The following is a 19,776-nucleotide window of genomic DNA, read 5'->3' as shown; positions in this document are numbered from 1 at the left end:
TATTAAGCAGTGACTATGTACTGTGCTAAACCCTGGGGTTACAAAGAAGGCCAAAACTAGTCCCTACCTTCAAGGAGCTCACAGTATAATGGGAAGAGGCAATGAAACTACACACAAGATATGCAGAGTAGGTTGTGGAGGGCCTTGGATGTGAGGCTGAGGAATCTAGTCTGCGTTCAGTAGGTAAGGGGAAACCATTGAAGTCTTTTGAGTGGAAGAGTGATGCAATCAAAATTGTGCAGAAGGAAAATTAATTTAGGAGCAGCATAATAATAACTAGCATTTACATGGCCTTTTAGGCTTGTAAACTACAAACATTCTCATTTTATTCTCCAACAACCTTGGAAGGTAGAAGCTATTATTATCACCCCTTTACAGATGAAGAAACTTAGTTGACCTGTCCAGTTGATGTCCAAGGTCAGATTCAAACTCAGGTCTTCCTGACTCCAGGTCTGGTGCTCAATCCACTGAATCAGTCTGGATTGGGGTGTGAGGGACCTGGTGGAGGCTAGAGATGGAGCAATCAGTTAAGAGACTGCATGTTATAGTCTAGAAAGGAGGAAACAAAACTAAGCAACAAGCTTGGTGTTGGTAGAAATAGAAAAGTGGGCAAGTGTTGAAGAGGTGTGAGGAAATTGGAATTGAATTAGATGAGTACAGGATTGGAGGTGGGAGGAGGGTGGAGTCCTAGATCACGTTCAGGTATAACACTATTTCCTCCAGACCAGACCTAAACAAAAAGACCTTAATTTCTCCTCCTCTAACAGGCAAGGAAGAAGTGAGCTGACAATATGCAAATAGTGTTCAGGCTGGGACTTTGACTCCATCTAAGGGAATGCTGTCCATTCCAAGCATGATTAAAGAGAGGTGAAGTCAGAAGGAGTGAGATAGAGAAATTGGCAGCTTTTCAAATCTTTGTGAGTCAGTTCTCCCTTGGGGGTTTTCTTTGTGTAATGATAATATTAATAATAATAATAATAATAATGACCATGATGATGCAAGATTAGCCAACTGTACCAATGTATGTAGAACATTTAATATAAAAGAAAAATAGAAAGCGGCTTATCTTTCTATATGAATTCCCACTGAAGAAGAGAATGAGAATTTAAAAAATAACTCACATTTATGTAGCACTTGGAGGTTTGTAAAGCACTTTCTTGACAACACCCCTGTGAAATAGATAATATATGCCTATATAACCTATAAATAATATAGGTATATGACAAGCATTATTATAACCTTTTTATAGATTAGGAAACAGAAATCTAAAGAGGGTAAAGTGACTTGCTTAGGGTCATGTAGCAAGTAAGGGCTGAAGCCAGGACTCAAATCCAGATCTTCTGTCTCCAAAAACAGTATTTACTCCATTATGAAATGTTACTTTTGAGGGATATACCCAGGATATCAAATATACTTAAGTTCATAAATACGGCCGAAACCACATCTAGTGGTCAAAGAAAGATTAATTTGAGTTTATTTGTATTATCTTCTGCCTGTTGATTTTTATTGCTTTCAATTGGGTCATTAAAATTATTTCTATTGCTTTCTATGAAGAATAGGGGTAAAGCTGGCAGACTTTCAGACTGGTCCTTTATAGAGACTACACCTTGACAGAATAACTACGGTTCATTGTTCCATTCTTAGCTGTGCAGTTCCTTGTTCTAATCAGTTCAATTAGGCATGGTCAGGTTCTGGTAAATGAATTCATGCTAACCACAAAGATGGCCTCTGGTAAGGACAAGAAATACTTGAAGCAAAAGCAACATTCCCATTTTACAAATATGGAAACTGAGGCCCAGGGAGTTTTCAATGACTTGCCCATGGATATACAGCAAGTAAGTGTAGAAGCAGGATTAGAACTCAGGTTTTTCTGGTTCCAATTCCATTCCTCCATCCATTTTGCCATTCTGGCTTAACAGAGAGTTTTAGTCCAAGGTATCCAGAGTCAGAGTCAATAAATACTCATTATTTGCCAGGAACTGTGCTAAACACTAGGGACACAAAGAAAAGTGTAAGGCAATCTCTGCCTTCAAGAAGCTTATAATCTAATGGGAGAAAACAACTAAAAAGGAGCTGAAAAGGGGGTGAGAAGTGTAGTTAGCATGGGAGGCATGATGAAGTCCAGCAGCTGGGGCAATGATTTGAGGAGGTGAGAGTTAGAGTTAATTTTCTCTTGCAGGATGATGGGTTCTGCAGATCATTAAGTCCAGGAGAGTAGCCTATCTTTTTTTCTGAACCCTTTTTAATCTGCTTCCGCCAACTTTAGGGTGCACACCAGGCTGTTCCTGGCTCTCCTTCCTATCTTTATGACAAATTCTCATATTAAGTGATCATGTCCACCTTAGGCTCCTGGCATTTCTACGTTAGCTACATCAGGTGCACTTCTCAATGGAATTCAAGATTCCTTTAGGTTTTTTTTGGCAGCCACATCACACAGCTGACTCACATTGAGCTTGCAGGCCAGAACCTCTTTTAGAGTAAGTGCTGTCTAATCATGCCTCCTCCACCTTGTCCTTGTGAAGCTGACTTTTGTACTCAAGTGTAGGACTTTACATTTATCTCTACTGAATTCCCGTCTTGTTAGATTCAGCCCAAACGCTCAAGCCTATCAAGATCTTTTTGGGTCTTGACCTCCTTGTTGGTAAGGATCAGATCAAGACTATCAGTTCTCCTCACTGCTTCTTCTAAAGAAGGATTGAAATAACCACTAAGTCGAATACATTTCTATTGATTGTGGCCGTGACTAGGTTCAGTTCTGGGGAAGCCTGGACTCTGATAACAAGTTATGCTCCTTTTCTCAAACTCCTTGGCTCCTTATACTCCCATTCTGGTGCCTAGGAGACGATTTATGAGAAGATTAGATTTGGGATCACATCTAGGGTTTCCTCAAAGTACCTGGTAGAAAAGTACTCAGCGGACAATGTGAATCCCAGAATTTGAGAGTTCACAGGGTTCTCAGTGGCCATCCAATACAGCCCATACATGCAAAGAGCCCCCATTATTACATACGGGCAACCTCTGCTTGAACATCTACCAGGAGAGGGATCCCATCACATCTCAAGGCAGCCCATTCTACTTCTCTTTGTAACCTCCACCCATTGCATCAGGATCTTCCCTCTGGGACCACACAGAACAAGCCTAATCTCTCTTCCACACGATAGCCCTTTACATTCTTGAAGACAGTTATGTTTCCCCTGGGTTTTCTCTTCTCCAACTTAAACATCCTTACTTCCTTCAACTGATCCTCATACAATGTGGTCTAAAGGAGAGGGAGAGGGGGAAGGAGGACAATGGGAGGGGATGGGAAAGGGGAAAGGAAAAGAGAGCGATCCAACAAGTGCCTGGATAATTGAAGTCTTACACTGACACTAAATCTTGCTTCTGTGTCAGGTTTGTGATACCTTCTTGTAACTCTTCATCTATTACCTCTTTCTGTCCAATTCTAATGACAAAATCACTTCAGTTTCTCCCTCCCTCAGATCTTCCCCTTTCTGGCTCCTATATTTCCTCACATAATTAGACCTTCTTAAGATACAGTATCCTCCTATCCCCCTTTTCCTAACCTGTTCTTTTGAATCATTTGAATCAACCCATTTAGAGCCATAGTCCAGTCATGAGTTTTAGCCCACCAAGACCCAGTGATACTTATGAGGTTAAATTTACCTCCTTGCATTAGGACCTCTAATTCCTTTTGTTTATTATTTAGATTTGGGCATTTATGTAGAGACAATTGAGGCTATGTGTTTTATTATTGACTTTTTTAGATTTTGTGTCCTGTAAATTTTGGAGTACTTCAACTACTTTTGCTTTGTTGCTGCTTTCTGTGGTATATAACTTGGAAGACATACACAGGTAGTCTTCTCCTTTCCTTGTTTCTTTTAGTTTGAAATTCTTTTGATTAAATTTGTAAGGCATCTAGAAAACACATTCTTATCAGCCACTGTCAAATGCATTCCATTTCAGGTAAGGAATCTCTATTTTTTAAGCTATGGTCTAGAACTCCAAATCCAATTTTAAGCACTACTGAGTCAGCTATTCACTTTCCAGATTAATTTTTCTCTTCTGAATCCTTTGACTTCACTGGATAACAGTGGGGAAAAATACAGCCTATGACCCTATGGTCTTCAGTTTCTTGTCCAAAACTTCCTAATTGTTGGCAATATTTTTTATTCCTTCTGGAAGTGTCATTGGTGCCCATGTAAATCACTAGAAATGGGTAGTTAACATTTAATTGGTAAGTCTTGAGTGTTTCCCTGTTATGCCTTGGATACATGCCCTGGGAAGATAGCATATTTCTTAATTGCTGTTCTAAATTGGATAAATAGCTGCCTCAGTATCCCTGAGCAGGGAATCATTGACTACTAATATTCTTCTCTTCCTCCTTGGGTGTTTACTGGATGATCTTTCACCTGATGGTTTCAGCGTTTCTACTTTCTCTGCCATTTGGAGGACAAGCAATTTCTTTCTCTTAAGAGCCTCCAGCTCCTTCCTCTTCAGGAAGAATCTCAACTCTTTTTAATCCCTAATTATACAATTGTCTTTCTTTTCTTCTGTATAATGCTCTCCTACTCTTTAACACCTTGACAAGCAAGAATCATCTTCTCTCTTCAACTCCCTCACTTTCCCTCTCCTCCTCCCCTTCCCTATTCCTTCAATTGAAGCCTCACTTCTTATTCTCACCAACAACCTGGAGTGTGGAGAGGCATTCTTTTAGAAAACAGATAACAGAAATCGTTAACAGATGAAAAAATTCTCGTCTTCTTGTTCAGTCATTTTTAGTCGTGTCCAAGTCTTTGTGATCCAATTTAGGATTCTCTTGGCAGAGATCCTGGAGTGGTTTGCCATTTCCTTCTCAAGCTCATTTTACAGATGAAGAGACTGAGGCAAACAGTATTAAGTGACTTGCTCAGGGTCACACAATTAATAAGTGTCTGAGGTCAGATTTGAATTAAGGAAGATGAGTCTTTCTGACTCTAGGACTGGCATCCTATCACTGTGCCACCTAGCTGCCACAATTCACATCTGGAAGAGAGAAAAAAGGCTTTGGTAGAAATATAAGCATTTTATACAATGCAAATTTCTGCAAACTTTTCCCTACTCTTCATAATTATTGAGTGCTTCAGTCTTGTTTTTTTTTTAAATACTATTTGTGGATGTCTTACAGTCTAACTCTAATCACCTTTTCAGTCAATTATTTTATACACAGAAGAAATACTTAACATAAAACTCAAGCAAGCTTTGATAGAATACTTACGCTAACTAAACAAGCAACAGTAATAACTACTGTTAATACTGCTGAGAAAGTTGAGACTTAAAACCATAAAAATACAAAGCATTTGAAAGGACTGCCAACTAAACATTGTATATCTCTTCTTGACTCTATGCTATGCCCCTTGTTTTCTAGCAAGTCAGGCAGGGGATTAGGTTACTCTGTTGGCTGACCACCATCTATCCTCTCCCAGATCACTGGCATAGTTGCTGGAGATTCATTTTGAAGTACAGCCTGATTGAGGACTCAGAATCTCTGGACTTTCCAAACTCACAATCTTTTTTTTAAGATATATTTTTAATTTATAGGCAGTTGGGGTTAAGTGACTTGCCCAGGGTCACACAGCTAGTAAGTGTCAAGTGTTTGGTCTAAGGCTGGATTTGAACTCAGGTCCTCTTGACTCCAGGGCCATCAAACTCACATTCTTGTCTCCGAGCCTGGAGGCAAATCCATCTCAAGTTTGATTTTCAGTCACCCAGGATGAGGAAAAGAAACCCAAAACTAAAGATGTTGTCCAGGGCCTATCCTCAAGCTTGACTAGCTGAACTTCCTTTCTCTAGCTGTTATGCAGGAGTAGCTGACCTGCAGTTAGTGTGAAGAAGGACCAGAACTTCCTCATCCCCAAGGAAGTTCCCTAGTTACATGATGCTCCCTGGAGGGTGGAAAGAAAAGAGAGCCAGAGGTAGAGCCTTTTTAATGGCCCATTGAGATATTGGCTCTTTCTGTTCATCATTCCCAAAATGTCCAAATATTGATTTGCACATGACTAGTCAGAAGTAACCAGGGAGCTTGTCATCCCCAAAGTACCCAAGCACTGAGTTAACAAATATGGATGGCCAGAAACTGGCAGGGCAGCTCAGGGAATGCCCTGTTCAATCCCTGGCTACAAGTTGTTCCTGGGATTGCTGACGCAAACATTTTGAAGAGCAATATACAATGAATCACAAAACTGATCACAGCTTTTGACCCAGCAATTCTTTTGCTATGATTCTATCTCAAAAATCATTAAAAAGGGAAAAAAGGACCTATATTTACAAAAATTAATGGTTGCTTTATTTGTAATAGCAAAAAGCAAACATATTTAAGAATTGTAAAATTACTGATTAAATTATTATACAGTAATAGAATGGGATACTTTGATGTTATAAAATAAAGGTACATATAAAGGTACATATAAAATAAAGGTACTATAGAGTGGTGTTTGAGTTATTTGACATAAACGATAGTTTTGATATGGTTTCATCTTGTGATAGCATTCATCTTTTATGTATACTTCTTCAGATAGTAGTAGGGGGGCAGCTAGGTGGCTCAGTGGATTGAGCACTGGCCTTGGAGTCAGGAGGACCTGAATTCAAATCTGGCCTCAGACACTTGACACTTACTAGCTGTGTGACCTTGGACAAGTCACCTAATCCCATTGCCTAGCCCCCCCAAAAATTATTGAACACATACTCTGTGCAAGACACTCAGCTGGGCAATGGGGGATGCAAAGAGGTATAAGAAGTGATCTCTGCCATAAAGGAATTTATAATCAATCTAGATGGTCCTTTGGTTCTTGGAAAAAATGAAGTGACATTGGAAAAAAGAAAAATACGATCTTATTCAGATTGATCATGTTCTTTTCAGTTTGGATCAGTTTGGACCCTTAACCACATCATGAAATTTTTCAACAATACCACTTAATACATTTGATGAAAACAAATTGATACTATAAAACTCAATGAGAGTTGGAGTTGAACAAAAAGGTTTTATATCTGGATGGAATTGAAATGGATTGTAAGACAAGATGTATAAAAACTCTGTAGACCTCTATCCAACCTCAACAAATCTGAGGTTTCTTTTTCTTGTTGTTGTGCACATCTGATTTATCCCCATTGCCAAAGTCTCCTATTATGGAGCAATCAGCACCCTCTGGAATATTTCCATTTGGCTGGAGAAGTTTAGAATTTGGTTCTTTGGTGGGGAATTTGGTGGAAGTTTAGAATTTGGTTCTTTTGGCAAAGCCTTGAGTAAAAAAGTAAGTTTCATCAGCAAAAATTACCTTTTTGTGCTTTAAGTCACTACTGATTAGAGAAATGCAAATTAAAACAACTTTGAGATACCACCTGTTGAAGCTTAATGACAATATATTTTTTTTTAAAAAAGCACCAAAAACCAGAACGAGAATGCTGAGGGTCTTGGTAAACATACTTTCTGATGGCAATGCAAGATTTTTCAAGAAAAAAAAAATCAATTTCTCTGTCATTCCTACAACTGCTATTACAATTACTATTCCAAAGATGAGCAGACCAAAATAAACATGAAATGGCAACAAGAATTGCTCAGAGAGCCAGTGGAGCAAAGGGAAGCAGAAATACAAAAAAGACCTAGAAAAGGTAGACTGATACAAAAGATAGCAGCAACCAGAACAATTCAGCGTCAATAGGAAACAAGATCAATTGCATCAAAGGAAAGTGTGGTAGAAAACAAAACAAAAAATGTCAAGAACTGACAAACTATTGCTGTAAAACTGTGTAATCGACCCCTTAGAAAACAAGCAAAGGTCTCTGGAAGGACCTACAAGTGGATGAACTTGTTATTAATTCTTCTACAGGGTTTTTTGAAGTTGGAATAAGAATGAGGAGGCCAACAAAAACAAATGAACAGCAAGCTGCAACAACAACCACAACAACAACAAACAACCCAGCTGCTGTTACCATGAAGAAAAAATACTTGACTTGTCATGGGCAGGACAGTACAGATTGAAGTACTGAAGATTGCAAAAGATAATTTATTTTATGTTATTTTTTTCTTAATAGTATTTTATTCTCCCCCTCCAATTACATGTAAAGGTAGCTTTAAACATTCATTTTTGTAAAATTTTGAGCTCCAAATTTTTCTCCTTCCCTTCCTCTTGTCCCCCCCCCACCCCCCAAGTCAACAAGCAATCAGATATAGGGCATACATGTACAATCATGTTAAATATATTTCCACGTTAGTCATGCTGTGAAACAAGAATCAGAACAAAAGGGAAAAACCACAAGAAAGAAAAAAACAACAAAAAAAACTCCCCCCAAAATGAAAATAATATGCTTCGATCTGCATTCAGACTCTATAGTTCTTTCTCTGGATGTGGATAGCATTTTCCATCATCAGTCTTTTGGAATTGTCTTGGATCTTTGCATTGCTGAGAAGAGCTAAGTCCATCACAGATAATCATTGCACAATGTTGCTGATGCAGTGTACAATGTTCTCCTGGTTCTGCTCACTTTACTTAGTATCAGTTCATGTAAGTCTTTACAGGTTTTTTTCATCATCATTTCTCCTCATCATTTCATCGTTTCTTATAGCACAATAGTATTCCTTTATATTCACATACCAGAACCTGTTCAGCCATTTCCCAATTGATGGGCATCCCCTAAATTTCCAATTCTTTACCTCCACAAAAAGAGTTGCTATAAATATTTTTGTACACTTGGATCATTTCCCCTTTTTATGATCTCTTTGGGCAGGGGTGGGGAACCTATAGCCTTGAGGCCACATGTGGCCTTCTAGATCCTTAAGTGTGACCTTTTGACTGAATCCAAATTTTACAGAACAAATCCCAACATTTCCAAATTATTCTCCAGAATGGTTGGATCAGTTCACAACTCCACCAACAATGTATTAGTGTGCTAAAAGAGATTTGTAGAAATATACAAAATGATGCCACCTTTTTGGAAAACAGTTATCTGTATCAATATGTAATAAAATTGTTTAAAAATTAACACATTTTAAAATGTGTGTTTTAATTTCTAATATGGTAAATATTGTTATAACCTATATAAAATTTTTTTTGTTTATATGGGTCCTCTTTGGGGTTCTCAATAATTTTTAAGAGTGTAAAGGGGTCAAAAGTTTAAGTCAAAAAGTTTAAGAACTGCTGTTATAGAGGGTTCAGTAAGTACTTGTTGATTCAATAAATCAATCAATTGATAAGCATTTATTAAGTGCCTACTATGAACCAGCACTGGGTTAGGTGCTAGGGATATATAGAAAAAAATAATGAAATAGTCCCTGCCCTCAGGAAGCTTACATTCTATCTGAGAAGATATTTTGCACATAAATGAGTAATTATGTCAATTCTTCTTGGCAGTATTGCTATTCTATCTCTTCCTCTTTATTCCAACTTTTAACTATTCTAGATTAGGTAATCATTTCTTCTTACCTAGATTATTCTAAGAACCTCCTCCTTGATCTTTCTTTCTTCAGTCTCTGCCCTTGCTTATATATTCTTTACATGAATCACTGCTCAAGTATTCTTCTGGTGACATTGTTTATTTCATTCCTCCCTTGATGCTAGAATTCAAGGCCTTCTATAATCTGGCCAGCCTTTCTAGTCTTATCTCATGCAATTCTGCATATTCCATGTTTTGGCTAAATTGCATTATTCTCTGTTATATCCCTCCTTACCCTGTCTGCTCTCTTCTCTATGCCTCTGCTTATATCGATCTCTATGCCTAGAATGGACTCCCACACTCCCCAAATATCTATCCATTGAATTCCTTGCCTTCCAACAAGGCCTAACTCAGTTGCCATATCCTCCATCATTTACCTTTTTATTTAAAAGTGATTTTGTCCTCCTCAGTTTTTCATTGTACTTTGCCTGGATGTATAACGTCTCCTTCCACTTTCCACCAATTATATTGGCAGCTCTTTGAGAACAGCATCTGTGTCTTTGTATTTTCATTGCTCAGCCCAGTGCCTCCCATCAAGTATAAGGGTCATATATTTTTGTTAAATTGAAATGAATTAATAAACATACTTTCTATTTGCATAGTAATTTACCATTTATAGAGCTTTACACATATAGCTTCTCATCTAATCTTCACAATTCTGTGAGCTAAATAAAGTAAAAATTTCCATTTATAGATGAGAAAGCTGAATCTCATAGAGAATAAAACTCCAGAGAAATTTCAAAGACACTATAAGGTTTTCCCAATCACTAGTAACAAAGAACTCTCCCACAAAAGCACTTAATATACAGTACAGGTATCAGGTATAGGACAATGGTTTATTTCCTCTACCACAGAAGCTACATGACATGCAAAGAACTCACAGGTACACATAAACAAATACAAAAACATCAAACAAACAAATAACTCAAACCATAACAAATAGTCCATTATGCTTATATGCTGTTCCTGGAAGGGAAAGACCCTTTGTGGGATTGCTGAACAGAGAGTTCACATTAATAACAGACCTGGACTGCTCCAGCAACTCACAACAATTGTTATGGAGGGTTGTCAAGGTTCAGATTTCTGGCCAGCTCAGGCATGGTTTTTGATGGTTCTTCGGTGCAGGATTGTCCTGGGAATGATGTTCTTCCCTGAACAGTGAACTGGTAGAGACTCTCTCTGATTGTCTGATGCCTGGATCAAGAGCTCTTAACTCACAAGGTAATCATCAAGGCTGGAAATGTCTGTCTTTAAGGGTCACTAGTCACTGCTGTGTATTTATGATGGAAGATGCCAAAGCCAATTCAGGTAGAGGAGAGAAATCCCTTTGTCTCCCCGCCCCTGCCCCCTTTTGCTGGAAGGTAGAGAAAGTGCTAGGAGAATTTCTTAAGGATAAGTTGGAGCAATTTTTCTTTGGATTTTTCACAGGTCATAGAGAGAGGTGCTCTTCCTACATATATCTATTCTGCTGGGCCTCTGTCAATCCTCAGGAGAGAGTTCTAGCCACTGAGGACCAATAAGGAATTTACTATGTCTTCCCAGAAAGGTGTCAAGCATGCATTTTGAGCTCGATTGGAGGTGCTTCTGGTAACTAACAAGGCTTCTTGGCCACAATTTCATGTGGTGGAACCAGGGCGAGATTAATCAAATCAATCAAGGGTTTCCATGGTCACCCCTGCTATAACTAAGGCCCCCAACTACAAATTTAGTGCTCTTCTCTCTACATTAAATACCACTAATGTCTGCTGCATATGCCCTTAAGCAACCAGGATGTTCTCATTTCCAAGCTGCTGGTGATGGTGGGGGGAAAGTAACTGGTAGCTACTATTATTTTCTCAGCAGCAGGAGAGGTAGTTAAGAACCCTGAAGATGTGTGCCATCTTGATCTCTGTAGGTGGGAGTCACAGGGTAAGGAGAAAGGAGTCTAAGAAGGAACTTATTGCCATAGGCCAAGTGTAAGTGGGTCAGGAATCAGGGAGGGACGTAGGGACAGGCCCAGGAGCTAGTGCCAAGGAAGAATCAGTCCAGCCTGGAAGTTGGTTGGAGGAGGATGGTGGAGGAGAGAGAGGAGAGTCAAACAGTTCTGAGGTAGGGGCGTTCACAGATGAGGACGTCTGTTGAAGCAGCTTTCCTACTTTCTGCTCTAACACAGAAGAGTTGGCCTCTGGGTAGCATAGTTTTCCTGGAACACTCCTAGAAAGAGAGAAAATTCTTGGGTTTTTATATTGGGTTATACAATTTATAGATGGCTAACCAACCTTTTGGGCAACTAGGTGGCGTAGTGGATAGAATGCTGAGCCTGGAGTCAAGTAGACCTGAATTCAAAACTGACCTCAGCCACTTAGTAGCTGTATGACCCTGGGCAAGTCACTTAACCATCAGTTTCTTCATCTGTAAAATGAGCTGGAGAAGGAAATGGCAGACTATTCCATTATCTTTGCCAAGAAAACCCCAAATGGGGTCACAAAGAGTCTGACAACTGAAACAACTGAACAACAACAAGCCCCACCTTTTATGTAGTAGTGTAGTATAGATAGAGAATAAATTGCATGTCCCCACTCTATGTTGGTGAGGGGGTCTCTATTCTTGGCTCCTTGATAACAATGCCATTCCCCCGCTCCAGCTCCATCCTCTTGCTAAGTATGGAGACCCCAGACTCCAGTTTGGAGAATCTGAGAGGATTTCAGTGGCCCTAGATGGAGAGGGAGAACGGGAAGGAGAGCCCTTTCCTTGGTGAGTCCTTAGCCCTAGTTGTTGTATTTAGGCAAAATTTTGATAAAAATTACAGAACAGGGTTAAATTTTTTCTATCAAGTTTGAATTTGGAAACTATGAGCCAAACAGCTGTAATGTACCTATTTGAATAAATTCACAAAAGTGATATAACTCCTAGGATTTAAGAATAAAATCTTTACCACTGGAAAAAAAAAAAAAGAATAAATTGTGTGCTCCATGACAATTCACTGTTGGAGGAGAAGCACATGGGAGCAAATTGTTCATGAATGGGAGTAAGGGAAGCTCAAGGCCTGAAAAAGCTCTGTTGATGCTCATCCATAAATGCAATTAAGTAAGGGATAAGTAATGATCTCTCCCCCTCAGTTTAGCTTTGTTTCCATGCTTTCCCCTTTCCTACTAATTTTTGTGGTATAGGAAAAGTTTTAGAACTGAGAAATAGGGGCAGCTAGGTGGCACAGTAGATAAAGCACCAGCCCTGAAGTCAGGAGGACCTGAGTTCAAATACGGCTTCAGACCAAACACTTGTCACTAACTAGCTGTGTGACCCTGGGCAAGTCACAACCCTAATTGCCTAATAAAAACAAAACAAAACAAAAACTGAGAAATAGGGATGACCCTGACTCCCAGATCCCTAAGCAGTTCACTAGAAGAATCTAGATATATTGCAACAGTGGCTAGCTTAATTTAACTACAGGAAATTAAGCAGGGAGTCATATAGACTTTCTATCTCTAAACTAGGGAGCATTTTATTTTTTGTTTGAAAGACTGGTTCTCTCCATCTTTACCAGATTAGAAATGAAGTTAGTACTTATGGGCCTGATCCCACTACTAATCAGCACGGGAGATTTGACCTATTCTGTTTTTTTCTCTCCTTAGGCAACCTGGTGCCCCTTCCCCCTCTCTGAGGGGCTCACCGTATTAATACTGAACTCTTGATAAGCATAGCTGACTGCAGCTCAAGAGACCTGAGCTCAAGAGATCTTACCAGCCTCAACCTCCCCAGTGTCTGGGATTACAGGCATATGAAACTATGTTCAGCTAGGGTTTAGGACAGATTCAAACCACAATGGCTAGGAAATGTAGTTTAAAAAAAAAAAAGAATTAAACCTGAGATCACTAGGGAGTTGGGTAAAGCCCTGCTCTGTGTTTCAGAGATGTTGGATCCTGGGGTAAGAAAAATCCTGGAGAGGAAAGCTTCTTCTAGACAAGTTTCTAAGAAACATAGACCACTGCTTCAGAAAAAAAAATAGTAGGAAAAGTTTTTTCCCCTTTACTCTGGGAAGATTTCCATCCCCATCACTCTGTTCCTGTCTAATGACTGGGTGGGTAAGAGTTTTTGCATTTCTGAAAGAGCATTAACATCTCCTCATTCCTTGCAAAACCCATGGACTTAAAATTAAAGAAGCAATGCAGAGGCCACTCATCCTCTTAAGAAAGGGATAGAATCCCACCTAAGGTCTTGAGCTGAAGTTTGAAGCTAGGAGTGGAGAAACTCCACCAACTCATTCATGCCCAATGGAGTTGTCCTTGGCAGTAACCAATGGTAGTCATGGGACCAGTAGGAAGCAATGCCCAGTGGAGACTACACATCTGGCAGAGATTATGCATCTGGCAGAGAGTACATGCTACATGAAGAATTTGGAGTGGTGGAGAGAGGATTTGTCAGGAGAAGATCATTGGTATCACCAGAAGACATCAGTGACATCAGTGGTCCTATTGTGTAAGAGGCATGAGTCATCCCTCTCCATTCTTGCATTTTGGTCAAATATGTTCACTATGTATATACCCCTTTATGCAAATTCCTTGTGCATGTCCACTCTTCCCACTGATTATGTATGTATTTGTGGGAGAATATGCTCCAGGTTTATGTTTTATTGCTACTTGTTTTTCTATGTTATTTCATTAAATGTCATTGCTTTAAACTGTTTGTGTCCTTTGACTGACTAGTAGAGGTAACCATACTGGGGGCTTGTGAGATTCTGGTGATCCACATGCAAATTATATTGAAATTGTGTGTCTGTATGTATATTATTATACACCTGTGTGTCTGTCCATATATCTGTATGTTTGTGTTTTTCTGTATGTGTTTAATGAACAATTGTGTATGAGTCCAAAGGAAAAGGGGGGAAATAGAGAAAATGAAGTTCCATACCTGTTCAATAAATCTCTGACACTCTAGGAGAAAAAAGAGAAAATAACAGGAATTCAGTTCCAGATATTATGTCCATTCTACCATCCCACCCAAGGGTTACATCTACATCCTTAGGAACATAGGAGACGATTATTTCCATTCCCAGGCCATCTAGCTCAGGAATTACCTCTCCAAACTGAGGGAAACAGGGTGTGGTCAGTCTCCTCATTGGGCTATGAGGAATAGAGGCCACGTAGGTGGCACAATGGGGAGAATGCAGGGCCTGGAATCAGGAAGACCTGAGCTCAAATTGGACCTCAGACACCTACTAGCTGTGTGCCCTTTGGCAAATCATGTAACCTCTGTCTGCCTCAGTTTCCTCAACTGTAAAATGAGGACAATGATAACTACTTCCCAGGGTCATTGTGAGGATCAAAAGAGACAATATTTATAAAGCACCTAGCACAGTGCCTGGTACACAGCAGGTACTTAATAAATGCATTTTTCTTTTCCTTATTTTCTTTCTTCCTGCATGTCCCATTCTACTCTTACATTACAGATAAGCTGTGTGACCTTGGGCAAGTCACAGAGTCACTTCTGGGTTCCAGTATCACTCTGTGTAACTGGGGAGAATCACACAAATCTTAGAGACAAAAAGGAGATAGCTGTAGTGCTTCAGAGGTTCCTAATTTGGGGGCAAGCTATTGACCTTTAGCAAGGTGATGTTCAGTTCCTTAGATGTCTTCTCCAATTCAGTGATCAGGTCATTCAGATAGGTTTCTGCCTCAGAGATTTTGTCATGGAGTTCTTTCACCTCTTCTGAGATGCTATTCAGCCCACGTAGCCACTGCTGAAGGGGAGAGCCCAACTGTTCCCCTGTTTGTTGTTTCTCCAATACAGCCTTCAGCCTATGCTTTTCTGAATCTATCTGTTTCTGCAGAAAAAGAAAATCCTGGAGCTTAAGGAACGCAAAATGAGTTCATCTTTCAGCCCTGGAGGAGAGGAGATAAAGTGACTATCAAGAATCTGAATTGGCGATGGAAAGAGAGCCATGGAAAAGGATAGGTCCCTCAGCCTCACTATCACTCCTCTGGGACAATTGCATCAGGCAGCTGTTCACTGGCAAAAACAATGGGTTTGGAATCAGTGAAGTGTCCTTGTGTGGTCACTTCAGCTCTCTGACTTGTATCTTCCTCATTTGTATGAAATGGGGACACCAGCCCTGCTGGTCTCACAGGGTTACTATGAGAATCAAATGAGACAACTTGAATAGAATGCTACATGAACATCAGGTGATGCAGCATGTCATCATGTATGAAGAGGTGACCTCAGAAACAGGGAGACGTGGGTTCAAGTCCTGATCTGACACCTCCCCTCCAACCTTTCCCATCTCTTGCATTTTACTTCCTGCCATATACTTTATGATCCAGCGCCACTGGCTTCCTTGCTCTTCCTCGCTCTTCCTCACACAAGACACTCTATCTCCCGATTTGGGACATTTCCACTAGCTGACCCCATGCCTGGAATGCTGTTCCTGCTTATCTCTACTTCCTAGCTTGCCTGGCTTCCTTTAAGTACCAGCTACATTCTCATCTTCTACAGGAAACCTTTGCCCATTCCCCTTAATGTTAGTGTTTTCCTTTGTCTCTAGTTTATCCTGTACATATCTTGTTTGTACCTAGTCTGTATGTTGTCTCTTCCATTAAACTATGATCTCCTTGAGGACAGCAACTGTTTTTTGTCTTTTTTTGTATCCCTAGTGCTTAGTACAGGGCCTGGCATACAGTAGGCACTTAATAAATGCTTGCTGATTTGAGAGAAGGTGCCCACCTTCATTAGTGGAGGCTTTCCTCCATTTGAAAGTTTCCTATGCCAATGAAATCACAGGTCTAGTCCCTATTCCATATATAATATCAACTCTAATTACCCCATTTCTGCTCCTGAGAGACATGTAACCCACAGACTGAACACATGCCACCTCTCTTTGATCTCCTTTCTATAATCATTAGTAAGTAGCTTAATTCTCTGAGTCTCGAGTTCTTTATCCGTAAAACAGGGTAATATTACCTCTATGCATGTGCTATGTATCCTTCTCCCTCCCATCATCATTTCCCACCTGGTTGCACTTGCCGCTTCACAAGTACCCCCCTCTTTCTTTTCAGCTTTGTTTTATGTGTGATGTTTCTTTATTTGATTATGAGCTCCTGAGAGCAGAGACTGTCTTTGCTTTTCTTTGTATCCTCAGTGCTTAGCATAGTGCCTGGCACATAGTAGGTGTTTCATAAATGTTTATTGACTAATAGATAGATGGAAATCACAAAACATGAACACAAGCACAGATTTCCTCTACCCCTACACTATAATATACACCTTCATGTTCAAAGAAATACATTTGCCCTCAAAGTCATGCCATAAGAAGTAAACTTATGTACATAAGAGATGTTTCTTGTTAAGGTTTTGGGGACCTACCAACAGAGTCTGGAGTTTTCCCTTTTCCTCGGGAAGGTGGCAAAGTTCCCCTAAGAACTTCCGGAGCTTTCTGACTTTTCGGTGGATCCGTTCCTGAGGAGACAGGCACTTCTTTGTAATTATTAAGGGAATGGTACATCTACTCAAAAGAAGGAGTTCAGTGTCAACTTTCTGAACCCTAACCTCCCAATTTTTTAGTCAAAGTCACCTCTTGAACAGATATCCATTCAAGGAGAGGAAAATACTTCTTAGCTTTTCATTCATGAAATTATCTCATTGTATTTATGGAATGTTAGAACTGGAAGAGACCCTGAGGGTCATCTAATCCAACCCTTTTGTTTTAAGAGGAGGAAACGGAATCCCTGGAAGAGAGGGAGAGAGTGATTTGACCATGGTCACATAGATAATAAATGACAGAGTTGGTGTTTTAACCTAGACTTTCTGATTCCAAATACACTGCTCTGACTCCAAACCCTTTGTGACCTTGCCCTAATCTACTTTTTCCAGGTTATCTCTCACTGGGTTAATAGACAGGACAATATTTTTCCTTCAGCAAGTGTGTCCCTAACTATATTCTCTGACTGCAATGCCCTCTCCCCCAACCTAATCTCTACTGTTGAAATCCTACCCATCCTCCTTGACCTAGCTTAAATGGCGTATCTTCCATGAAGGCTTCCCTGATTGCCTCACTTAGAAGTGATCTTTCCCTCTTCTGAATCCTTAAAAGCATTGTATGAATCTTTCCTATGTATTTAACACATTCTATCTTGTACTATAGTTATTTGTATGCCTGTCTTATTGACCCAGTAGGGTCATAAGCTGCTGGAGAATAGTGCAGTTTGGGGAAAAGGATATTGGATTGAGAATCAGAGGCCCTTTGCTCCAACCCCGGTTCTCTTCCTTATTACCTGTGTGAGCTTGGACAAGACATTTAACATTTCTGGGTCTTAGTTTCTATATCTGAAAATGAGGGACTTGGATTAGTCATCATTTCCAGCTCTAAATTTATTGTCTTAGGAACCTAGGCTCTAGTGTTGTCTCTGCTTGGTTGTGTGAAAACAGGCAAATCACATAACCTCCCTGGGGCTCAGTTTCTTCATCTTTAAAATGGGTATAATACTTTTTATTTTTCTACTTCCCTCACAGGAGTTTTTTTCTTTAATGGAGAAAGCATCTTTGAGATCTTAAGGTGCTTTAGAAATGTGAGTCTTACCCATGGTAGGTACTGGGAAAAATGTTAATTGAATGAATAAATGACTGTCATACATTGGGAACTGAAGGGAACCTCTGAGGCTCTTTGTAAGGAAACTGCTTTGTGAAAATTGAAACACACTATACAAAATCGAAGTGGTATTATCACCTAGCTTTTTACATGTGGGTGAAAATGGACCAGAGCCCAAGGGAAGGAGGGCAAACATTTTCTTTCACCTTTGTGGACAGTGCAGTATGAAGGAAATAAGTTAGACTCAAGGAAGAATATTCCAATTAGGAGGACATGAAAGAAATAATGAATATGATAAAAGTAAGAGTGACTTGGGGGACTAAGGATACTGTATGCTCTGAAAATGGTGCAGAAGAGGATAATGTCCCAGAGAGTCAGATGATTGGCTCTTACGGACTTACCTTATAGTGGATGATGGCTATATCAATGGATAGCTCATGGTGGGTTCGGTGTTCAGGAGATGTACGGCAGTGAGAACACAGGAAAAGTTGTTTTTCTTCACAGAACCAGCCCACCAATTTTTGGTGGTCCTCACAGGAGTAGCCTGCCCCTAGAATGTTCGGAGACCAGGGCTTCCGGCAAACAGAACAGTTCAGGATGTCCCCATCTGAGGCCTTTATAGCTTGCTGGATGAGGCAAAGTTGGCAAAAGAAGTGCCCACAGTCAGTGCTCACTGGCTCCCTTAGATGCTCTTGGCAGATGGGACAGAGTCCTTTCTCAGGACTGTTTGCCAGCTGGGGATCCATAGCTGCAATTCTGTTGTGGTCTCTCTGCCCAGGGTCTACTCTGTTTCCTTAAGAATGGGTTAGATCCAGCTCCCCAACCTCAATTAATAAGGATAATATTAGCATACATAGAGATAGAGCTTTAAAACTTCATATTTGTAAAGAGCTTTCATTATTCCAAAATGCATTTCTTAGAACAACCCTGTGCGGTAAGAAGTGCTAAACCTCTTTTGTTGATTAGGAAGTTGAGGTTTTGAGAACCCAAGGTCAAACAGCTTGTATATGCACAGAGGTCAGATCCAAACCCAGGTCTTTTAATTCCGAGTCTACTGCTCTTTCCCTGACACTACACCATACACTTCTTTACTCCATATCTGCCAATAAGAACTCTATAAACAGGAAGAAGCAGTGGGAAAGATAATCTAAAAATAGTAGATAATTTTAAAAATGTCTGTTTGGCTTTGGAATTCATCCTATGATGAAGACTCCTTTATCCATCTTCCAAATGGTGTTGGGTTTGTTTGTATTGAAGGTGGGGCGGGAAGAGGCCAGTTTATGGCTGCCACAGAGCTCGGAGGCCAGGCCCACATGATGCCACCCCTCTCTTCCCTTTCCAGGCTTTACTCTTTGGTAAACCAATTCAACTTGTCAATATCTTCTCTTAAATCCATTTACTCCTTTTCCTTTTGATGATCATGGCTTGTCAAGTCCTAACCCTGGATTAGCCTCACTATCTGCTTCCTTTGCTCCTGTACATGTGCTACTAAACAGAGCTTGAGGGAGTAATGAAAAAATGCTGATTGGTTCCTCTACACATTTGTTGTATAATTTCACCTGTTTTTTTTCACTGCTGCAAGGCAATACTTCTTTTGTTGCTGTTACTTCTCCCTAATAGATTCTCTATCCCTCTCACCACAGTGGTTATCTAGTTACCAAGCATTCCCTAAGGGATGTCTAGGTGGTTCAGTGGATAGAGTGTCAGGCCTGGAGTCAGGAAGACTCATCTCTGTGAGTTCAAATCCAGCCTCA

General features: G+C 40.0%; 1 protein-coding gene across 1 annotated transcript; it reads right to left on the bottom strand.

Annotated features, from left to right (window-relative positions):
* Positions 1-11,429: 11,429 nt before the first annotated feature.
* TRIM40 (tripartite motif containing 40) lies at positions 11,430-18,768 on the bottom strand. Its single transcript, XM_027876661.1, has 5 exons — positions 18,424-18,768; positions 16,801-16,893; positions 15,041-15,265; positions 14,353-14,375; positions 11,430-11,658 (listed from the first exon to the last, which is right to left on the bottom strand). The coding sequence occupies exons 1-5, from the start codon at positions 18,766-18,768 to the stop codon at positions 11,430-11,432; spliced, it is 915 nt and encodes a 304-aa protein (XP_027732462.1).
* Between the last annotated feature and the right edge of the window lie 1,008 nt (positions 18,769-19,776).

This window comes from Vombatus ursinus, unplaced genomic scaffold, assembly GCF_900497805.2.
Source record: "Vombatus ursinus unplaced genomic scaffold, bare-nosed wombat genome assembly UNPS02014811.1, whole genome shotgun sequence".
Taxonomy (NCBI): domain Eukaryota; kingdom Metazoa; phylum Chordata; class Mammalia; order Diprotodontia; family Vombatidae; genus Vombatus; species Vombatus ursinus.
This window is presented reverse-complemented; position numbering and strand designations above follow the sequence as displayed.